The following is a 10,270-nucleotide window of genomic DNA, read 5'->3' as shown; positions in this document are numbered from 1 at the left end:
GATAATGGGTGATCCAAATTGGGATAATGGGTGATCCAGTTGGGATAATGGGTGATCCAGGTTGGGATAATGGGTGATCCAGGTTGGGATAATGGGTGATCCGGTTGGGATAATGGGTGATCCAGATTAGGATAATGAGTGATCCAGGTTGGGATAATCGGTGCTCCAGCCCAGTTATTGCTTGAATTAATACTCACATTTTATGGCAACAGCCACAAAACTTGGTTTGTTTTATTAATTAAATCCACGAGCCTCCTTAATTAAATCCTCTTGGAGCCCCTCCTGGGCGATGTAAAAGTGGTTTCAAGCCCCAATTTTTAAGGTTCTGCACCTTTATCTTCCCCTTGCAGGTGTTATTTTAACTCCAAACCCTAACAAAAGGCAGAGAAAAGTTCATGTGACTTTCCTGTCAGACTTTGTTCAGCTCTAGGAACGAGAAACTGCTGAAAAATCACAAATAAAAATAGTTTATCAAGGTTATTAGCAGCTAATTTGGGCTGAAACGTTTCTGTTTGTCGTGCGTATCGAGTTCCTTTTTTTCTCTTTTTCCCTGCCTGAAAGTTATTTACATAATATATTGTTTCTGGGGTTTGTTCTGGGATTTTCAAACCAAAAAAAAGCTCAGCTCGTGCCTCAAAGTTTCTTTTTGTGTCAGTTCCTGGCTGGTTGAGCCTCTGGAATTGAAAAGTTTCTTCCCTGGGAAGGGACTGTGGCATTCCCAAGGGAAGGGAAGGAGAAATGTTTAGGAAAGACAAGTGCATTTTGCTGCAGAAGTTTAATTTTGATTAAAGTCATCAAAACAAATGAAATGATAAAATAAATGAATAAAATCAACCACTCAGATTCTTGAATACATGGTTAAAATCAATTAGCAGCATCCTGATGCCTTTTGTGCTGTACCTGATATGGGTAAATATATAAATAGATATATAAAGAATGCAAAAATATAACAAATTTCCTGTTGTCTAATTACAAATATTTCCTTCCTAAATGGGGGAAGTTTTTCCCACCCTGTGTCCAGACACAGCTCAATTTTAGGCTTGTTTTCCCACATGGAAAAAGACAAACTAATTATTAAATCAATGTTAATTTTTCTGGGTTGGGAAAGGGCGAATCCACCGTGGCCTTTGCAGGCTCCAAAGGGTTGGTTTGTTCCAGGAGCCACTGAAGAGACAAAACTCAGGCAGAATGAGCATTTTCCCCACTTTTGGGAGTGTAAGGAACAAATATCCTGAGATTTCTTTGTGTGTTTGGTGCCTCAGCCACCCCTTTCCATCCCTGGGAGTACCCAGCCAGGGAAAAGGGCTTGTTATCGAAAATATGGGATCTGTAGCATCTTCCAGGGCCTGAAAGGGCTCCAGGAGAGCTGGAGAGGGATTTGGGATAAGGGATGGAGGGGCAGGACAAAGGGAATGGCTTAACGTTGGAAAAGGGGAGATTTTAGTGGGATATTGGGAAGGAATTCCTGGCTGGGAGGGTGGGAAGGCCCTGGAATAGAATTCCCAGAGTAGCTGTGGCTGCCCCTGGATCCCTGGAAGTGTCCAAGGCCAGCTTGGAGCAACCTGAGCTGGTGGAAGGTGTCTTTGCCCATGGCAGGGGTGGCACTGGGTGGGCTTTGAGGTCCCTTCCAGCCCAAACCATTCTGGAATTCTGTGAGATGGATCCTTTATTCAAATGCTCCACAGGTTAATTCTTTTCCAAGGTGGGAAAATGCTCCTTCAGCGTGGCCTCTGGAGGCTCCAAAGGGCTGGTTCCTTCGAGGAACCACTGAAGTGACCAAATGGGGTGACACCAACCATTGAGGTTCAACCAGGCCAAGGGCCGGGTCCTGCCCTTTGGCCACAACAACCCCCGGCAGCTCCAGGCTGGGCCAGAGGGGCTGGAGAGCAGCCAGGCAGGAAGGGAGCTGGGAGTGGGGATGGACAGGAAGCTGAACAGGAGCCAGAGTGTGCCCAGGGGGACAAGAGGGCCAATGGATCCTGGCCTGGCTCAGGAACAGGGTGGCCAGCAGGTCCAGGCAAGTGATTCCTGCCCTGGACTCAGCGCTGGGGAGGCCACCCCTGGAGTGCTGTGTCCAGTTCTGGGCCCTCAGCTCAGGAAGGACATGGAGGGGCTGGAGCAGGTGCAGAGGAGAGCAACGAGGCTGGGGAAGGGACTGGAGCACAAGTGCTGTGAGGAGAGGCTGAGGGAGCTGGGGGGGCTCAGCCTGGAGAAGAGGAGGCTCAGGGGAGACCTCCTCACTCTCTGCAACTCCCTGACAGGAGGGAGGAGCCGGGGGGGGTTGGTCTCTTTTCCCAGGCAACTCTCAGCAAGACAAGAGGGCTCGGTCTTCAGCTGTGCTAGGGGAGGGTTAGGTTGGAGATTAGGAAGAATTTCTTTGCAGAGAGGGTGCTCAGCCATTGGAATGGGCTGCCCAGGGAAGGGGTGGATTCTCCATCCCTGGAGGTGTTTAAGGACAGACTGGATGTGGCATCAGTACCATGGGCTGGGAACCACGGCGGGGTTGGATCAAGGGTTGGACTGGATGATCTCAGAGGTCCCTTCCAACCCAGCTGATTCTGTGATTCTATGATTCTGTGATTCTATGGGATGGGACAGCTGTCCCCAGCCCGGGGATGGATGGATGGAGCCCTCCAGGGCTGCCTCAGGGAAGGAACAGGAGGTACAAACCAGGGCAGGCTGCAGCCTCAGGCATGTTTTTCCCTCCTTTCCCTTTCACCAGCTGGCACCAGGCTGTGTTTGCTCCCAGATGGATTGGAGGTGACACCTCTGGTCATGTCAGTGCTGTTGGGATGATATCTCTATTTTCTCCTCTCTCTCAGTGCTCTGGTAGGACAAGGGGGAGAGGAAGGGCTTGTAAACACCTCCAGAGATGGATCACAGACATGGAAGGCTCATGAATTATTTGGGTTGCTCCTCACTTGTCAGCAGCTCAGCCTAATTTAGGTGCTGTGCTTCCTATTTTTCATCTTGGAAGTGACAAGTGCTCTGGCTCCATGTGCTCTAGGATGGGATTTGATGGAGGGTTTGGATCCTGCAAAAAATTAACCGTGTGTTAAATGGTGCATTGGAAGTTTCAGTGACTTCCCAAACATCTCAGAGTCCCAGGATGGGTTGGGTTGGAAGGGATTTGAAAGCCCATCCAGTGCCACCCCCTGCCACAGGCAGGGACACCTCCCACTAGCCCAGGTTGCTCCAGCCTGCCCTTGGAAACTTCCAGGGATCCAGGGGTAGCCACAGCTTCTCTGGGAATTCTATTCCAGGGCCTCCCCACCCTCCCAGCCAGGAATTCCTTCCCAATATCCCACTCAGATCTCCCCTTTTCCAACATGAAGCCATTCCCCATGTCCTGTCCCTCCATCCCTTGCCCAAAGTCCCTCCTGACCTTCCTTGGCTTGAAGTCAGGTCTGGTGGATCATCAGCCACAAAAACAGGAAAACACACGGAAAAAACAAAATCATGGAGGAGCTCCAGCACCCGTGGAACGAAGCACATGGAATGAAGGTACCTTCAGATGAAGGCGCTGGGAAATGGAGCGAGTTTTAAAGTGAACAAATTTTCTTTCTGGGTCAGAAACCCCCAGGGCCTCCCCACCCTCACAGTAAAACAATTATTCCTTGAATCAACTTGAATTGACCCCCTTTCAGTTTAAAACCCTTTTAAAATCACATGTAGGCATCGAGTGAGGCAAAAATTATATTCTATTACAACGAAGCACTTCTCTTTTGCGTTTCAGCCTTAAAAAAGGGACGCTTTTGGATCACCCCCGACCCCTACCACAAGGATGACAACATCCAGATCGGGCGGGAGGTGAAGATCTCGTGCCAGGTGGAGGCCATCCCGCCCGAGGAGCTGACCTTCAGCTGGTTCAAGAACGGGCGGCCCCTGCGGAGCTCGGAGAGGATGGTGATCACCCAGACCGACCCCGACGTGTCCCCCGGCACCACCAACCTGGACATCATCGACCTCAAGTTCACCGACTTCGGCACCTACACGTGCGTGGCCTCGCTCAAGGGAGGGGGAATCTCCGACATCAGCATCGACGTCAACATCTCCAGCAGCACCGGTGAGAGCCGGGAGGGGATCCTGGGGGAAGTTTTGGGGGGATGGAGCCACGGGATGGCTTTGCTCTCCTGGGATGGAGTCACAGGATGGCTTTGCTCTCCTGCTCCTGGGGGGAAGTTTTGGAGGGATGGAGCCACAGGGTGGCTTTGCTTCTGGAGGGATGGAACCAAGGATGGCTTTGCTCTCCTGCTCCTGGATGGAAGTTTTGGGGGGATGGAAGTTTTGGGGGGATGGAGCCAAGGATGACTTTGCTCTCCCATTCCTGGATGGACATTTTGGTGGGGTGGAGTGACAGGATGGCTTTGCCCTCCCGCTCCTGGGTGGAAGTTTTGGAGGGATGGAAGTTCTGGGGGGATGGAGTGACAGAATGGCTTTGCTCTCCTGCTCCTGGATGGAAGTTGTGGAGGGATGGAAACAAGGATGGCTTTGCTCTCCCGGGATGGAGCCACAGGATGGATTTGCTCTCCCAGTCTTGGGTGGAAGTTCTGGGGGGATGGAGTGACAGGATGGCTTTGCTCTCCCGCCTGGAAAAAGCACTTCTCGCCACAAGCAGGGCTGGTTGGACAGGGCTTGGAGCAACCTGGGCTGGTGCAAGGTGTCCCTGCCCATGGCAGGGGGTGGAGGGAGGTGGGATTTAAGGTCCCTCCAATCCAAACCAGGCTGGGATTTCATGACCTTTGAGCAGGGCCTGAGTTACTTTGATTAGACAGCAGAAAGCTCAGGGAGTGACCTGTTGGATCGTTTTTGGCCGTGGAGATGCTCCAAGAGCTGGAGCTCTTCTCCTACAAAGACAGGCTGGGAGAGCTTGGGGGGGTTCACCTGGAGAAGAGAAGGCTCCAGGGAGAGCTGAGAGCCCCTTGCAGGGCCTAAAGGGGCTCCAGGAGAGCTGGAGAGGGACTGGGGACAAGGGATGGAGGGACAGGACACAGGGAATGGCTTCTGTGGGGAATGGACAGATGGGATCCCTCCTGGCTGGGAGGGTGGGGAGGGGCTGGGATGGAATTCTCAGAGAAGCTGTGGCTGTCCCTGGATCCCTGGAAGTGTCCAAGGCCAGGTTGGATGAAGGTTGGAGCAACCTGGGCTGGTGGGAGGTGTCCCTGCCCGTGGCAGGGGGTGGGATGGGATGAGCTTTAAGATCCCTTCCAGCCCAAACCATCCCGGGATTTCTATGATCTTACTATCAATTAAAGAACCTGGAGGATTATTACTGGGGAAGAGCCAAGTTGGGAACGCCACGGATTGCCCACCTGGCACACAGGAACCACTGCATTATCTCTGCTTTCCTGAGAATCATTTGGAAAAACAATAGGATTCGTTGGAAACATCCGTTTTGTTGGCCATTCCTTAGCTGGCCATTCCCATGAGCTCATCCCAGTTCCTTCAGTCAGTGGTGAATTCCATCAGCTCTGACATTCCCAGCCCTGCAAGAAGATCCTGAGGAAAGGGGGGAAGCAAACCTGGAGTTTGGGCTCAGCGTGTTCAGCTCTGCCAGGGGGGTGATTTCATCCCCCGGAGAAGTGGAAGCTGAAACAGTTGCAGTGCTTTGAAGGTCATTAGTGATTCATCAAGACTCATTACTGCCTGGTAATTAGCAACATAAGGCCGAGGCACAAACATGTTTCCCAAATGCCAGGACTTGCAGGGATTTATTAATATCCCTCCCTGTGTCTGTTGTGCTGCTTTGGAGAGGGGGGGAGGGAATTTTCTCTTCCTGTCACGTCTGAGTCTCCTCCTGGAGTCTCCAAGCGAGGCAGGAGGGGTTTGTGGCACCTTTAGGTCCCCCCAGAAGGTTGGGAAGGGATGTGTGGCAGTGCCTCTTGACACACTTGGCATCACACTCCTTCAGCAGGAGTATTTTCTCCCTGGACATTTTGTACTTTGCAGAGATTTATGGCCTGAGTATCTTACATAAATGGACCTGAAGTAATCCCCTCCCAGCTCCCCCCAAACATATCTCGACAAAGTAGGTCAGTGAATAGTGAAAATGAAGGCTCAAATGTCGAATATTTGCCCTGGGAAAGCCTTGTCATCCATAAAAACCAACCCTGGGCAAAAACCAACCCACCAGGATGGCTCTGTGGGACCAGGTCACAGGGAACCTGAAGGCATAAGCTGTGAAAAAAAGCAGCAAGACGTTAAAAAAGCAACAAAACCCTCCCCCTCAGTAAAGTGGGTTCAGGGTAAGCAAACAAACAAAAAAGAGAATGGATCAGGAAAATGTGTCAGTCTGTTGAGGTGATTTTTTTTTTTCCTCTGCCTTATATTTGAAGCAGGAAGAATAAAGCTTTGGGGTTTGTGTGTTCTGCCCTGTCCAGGACAGGTTCTTACCCCGCCTTTATCCCTGAAAAGCAGCATCAGCCCAGGCAGAGCTGGAATATCTGTCCCTCCTGGCTTATTCTCCTTTCCCCCGGAGACAATTTTGTGCAGGGAAGGGAATTGTGAGTTCAGGGGGTGTTTTACTTCTTTTACTTTATTTTTCGGCGGCGCTGCTTGGAATTGTCCCGGGAAGGGCTGGCTGGAGGAGGTGGAGATCCTGCTTTTCCTGAGGGACTCCTTCCTGCCATCTCCCTCCTGCCCTGTGTGGGCACAGCTGGGTGTCCTCCATGGCAAACATGTCCAACAAATCCTTGCTCTCTGGGAAAAGTTGAAGACGTGCTGAGCACATTCCACCTGGGGATAGGCCCATCCCAGACATAGATTTTGGGAATGAACACGGGGCAGGCTCCATGTCTCCTGTTCCTCCATCTCATAGAGTGGTTGGGCTTAGAAGAAGACCTTAAAGACCATTTCATTGTCTGGAGATGCAGCCCAAACACTCCTGGGCTCTGCTTTATCCTATAATTATTACCATTAACCCACATTAAGCAGCCTGACCACACAATCCCAAAACTCCTCCCTCATCGCTGCTGAGAATTCCAGGCCTTTTCCCAAGGCTTTCTTTATGGGGCCACCATGGACTAGATGGTGGCTTAGGGAAAGCCCTGGACAAAGGCCTGCCAGGCTCAGCAGTGCTGAGGGAAGAGTTGTGGGATAGTGTGGTCAGGCTACTATTATTATTATTATTATTATTATTATTATTATTATTATTATTATTTTTATTACTACCATCATTATCATCATAATTATTATTAATAATATTTTATTATTTTATTATTATATTAAATTATTAATTCTTCATTATCATTATGTTTTATTACATTTATATTACTATATAATAGATATATAAATCATATAAAATTAGGATTACATACATATTTACTATACGAAGTATAATAATAATAATAATACAAGAAGACCTTAAAGACCATTTCATTGTCCTGTGCAGGGACACCTTCCTTTAGACCGGGTCGCTCCAAACTGGCCTTGAACACTTCCAGGGATAGATTTGACTTTCCTGCTTGAGCCAGGCAGAGAAATCCATGAGGAATTAGTACAACTGAGGCTGTGCAGTATGACTGGGCTTTCCCTGTTCAGCTAATCAGCTCTGTATTAACTAATGAATTAATTAAACATCCGGGCTGACGTGGGGGGCCTGTTTGTCCTCTGGTCATCTCCTTCCTGCTTTGATGCTCCATTAAAGAGACCTTCACTTGGGCTCCAGACGTTTATTGGAATCACAGCTGCATAATGAAAAAGTGCTTTTTGTGAGGTAATTAGCGCTCCAATTAAGATATTTGTAAAACCTGAAGCACTGTCCAGAGCGATCTCACGGGTAGCCCCGAGATACCCAAAATCACACAGTTATCATGGCAAACTGATGATTTTTTGGGAGCCATTATACCCTCAGAGTTTATCTTTGAAAGGAGGAGGTGAACAGCAGGGACAGATCGAGGCCTGATTTGGTTAAAAAAGCTTTTTTCTTTTACAGTTCTATTTTCATACTTAATGTGTGGAGATTTTCCTTGTTAATTCCGTCCCTTCCTGTCACACGGGGCCAGGAGGGGCCCTACTCTGCAGCCCCTTCCCACGGAGATCTGGTTTTGTTTCTGGGATGTCTTCACCCCCAGTGGATTGATTCCAGCAGGATTTCTGGGAGCAAACACCCTCCATGTTTTTATCCTTCTCCAGACGGCCGTGGAGTTGGCTCCTCATGTCCTGGTGCATGTGGAGCATGGAGCTCCTCAGCACAGCTCCTGCCACAGCTCTGCAAGATAATTTGGCTGATTTGAAACTGCCTGTGGATGTTCTGGGTTTAAAATGTTCCTCTTCAGTCCAACTGCAGAGCAAGGCGGTGTTTCAGGGTATTAGAGGTGTTATATACATATATATTTGCACAATATTTATATTATATATATATTTATATTAGATATATATTTATATAGACAGATAGAGATCAATAGATATGGATACAGATGTATTAGAAGAGTTCTAAGCCCCGATTCTGGAATTATTTTACTGCCTAAGCACATCTCTTGTCCAAGCCTCCATTATCATTTAAGGCAATGAGCTCAGGTCGCCCCAGGGGAGGTTTAGGTTGGACATGAGGGAAAATTCCTGCATAAAAAGGGTTATAAACCACTGACACAGGTTTCCCAGGGCAGTGGTGGAGTCACCATCCCTGGAAGTGTTGCAAAAACGTGTGGATGTTGCACTTGAGGACATGGTTTAGTGGTGCTGGGTTGATGGTTGAGGTTTAACCATCTTGAAGGTCTTTTCCAACCTCAGCGATTCTGTGTTTCTGTGGAGTCTGTGCTTGATGTTGTGTCTTCACCTGCAATCAGAAGTGGTTTTGTGCCCCAGAGAGTTGGATGAAATCAGCAGCCAGTCTGGTACCAAGTAAAAAGGTTTAGTGCCAAATCCTCATAAAAAAAGAAAGCCCTAAGTTGCAGTGCTGAAGTGCTGGCTGGGACTGATGGTCTGAGTCCTGGGACAGAGACATACAGGGAGGTCACTGAGTGTCACCCAGGGCTGGGAAATCCCAGCTGAGCCACTCCAAGCAGCTGAGAACCTCATCCCATAAATCCAGCAGCATTCCACAGCCTTCCCATATGTAAGCAATCCCTGCCTTTTGCTGTCTGGGTATAAATTGCTCCTCAATGAGCCTGAGAGAGCTCAGGGAGTGTTTGGATGATCTTCTCCGCCTCATGAGGTGGTTCCTGAGGACAATCCTGTGCAGGACTAAGGGTTGGACCCTTGTGAGTCCCTTTTGCCTGAGGGGAGACCCTCTCCAACCCCCTGACAGGAGGGGGGAGCTGAGGGGGGGTCGGGCTCTGCTCCCAGGGAACAAGGGACAGGAGGAGAGGGAACGGCCTCCAGCTGGGCCAGGGGAGGCTCAGGGGGGACATCAGGAAGAAGTTCTTTCCAAAGGGTGATCAGCCCTTGGAATGGGCTGCCCAGGGAGGGGGTGGAGTCACCATCCCTGGAGGTGTTTAAGGACAGACTGGATGTGGCATCAGTGCCATGGGCTGGGAACCACGGCGGGGTTGGATCAAGGGTTGGACTGGATGATCTCGGAGGTCCCTTCCAACCCAGCTGATTCTGGGATTCTGTGATTCTATGATCTCAGAGGTCTTTCCCAGCCTGGCTGATTCCGGGATTGTGCTGGCAGGCCGAGGCAGGAATCCCTGTGCCGTGCCCGCAGTGCTGACTGTCCCCCCTCTCTCTGTCCCCTGCAGTGCCACCCAACCTGACCGTCCCCCAGGAGAAGTCCCCGCTGGTAACACGGGAGGGGGACACCATCGAGCTGCAGTGCCAGGTGACAGGCAAGCCCAAGCCCATCATCCTGTGGTCCCGGGCCGACAAGGAGGTGGCGATGCCGGACGGGGCGATGCAGACCGAGAGCTACGACGGGATCCTGAGGATCGTCAACGTGTCCCGGGAGATGACGGGGACATACCGGTGCCAGACCAGCCAGTACAACGGGTTCAATGTGAAACCCAGAGAGGCTTTGGTGCAGCTCATTGTACAGTGTGAGTACACTGTTTCTTTTCTTTTTTTCTTTTCTTTTTTATTTTCTCTTTTCTTTTTTATTTTTCCTTTCCTTTCCTTTCCTTTCCCAAACCTTTCCCAAACCTTTCCCAAACCTTTCCTTTCCTTTTCCCAAACTTTCCTTATTTCTTTTTTCTTTTCTTCCCTTCCCAAACCTAACCTTCCCTTCCCAAACCTCCCCTTTCCCTTCCCCTCTCCCTTTTCCCTTTCTCTTTCCTTTTCCTTTTCCCTTTCCTTTTCCTTTCCCCTTCCCATTTCCTTTTCCTTTCCCCTTCCC

At 49.8% G+C, this 10,270-nt stretch overlaps 1 protein-coding gene across 1 annotated transcript in view; it reads left to right on the top strand.

Annotated features, from left to right (window-relative positions):
* LOC113960223 (MAM domain-containing glycosylphosphatidylinositol anchor protein 2) overlaps positions 1–10,270 on the top strand; it is a gene marked incomplete at its 3' end in the record, with an annotated part of 214,775 nt that overhangs the window by 152,534 nt on the left and 51,971 nt on the right. The window contains exons 7-8 of the mRNA XM_027669660.1: positions 3,737–4,066; positions 9,681–9,974. Coding sequence (XP_027525461.1) covers positions 3,737–4,066; positions 9,681–9,974 — 624 coding nt within the window. The remainder of the gene's footprint in view (positions 1–3,736; positions 4,067–9,680; positions 9,975–10,270) is intronic.

Source organism: Corapipo altera, unplaced genomic scaffold (assembly GCF_003945725.1).
Source record: "Corapipo altera isolate COAL_440 unplaced genomic scaffold, ASM394572v1 191, whole genome shotgun sequence".
Taxonomy (NCBI): domain Eukaryota; kingdom Metazoa; phylum Chordata; class Aves; order Passeriformes; family Pipridae; genus Corapipo; species Corapipo altera.
The sequence above is the reverse complement of the archived record's forward strand: the minus strand, read 5'-3'. Positions and strand labels throughout refer to the sequence as shown.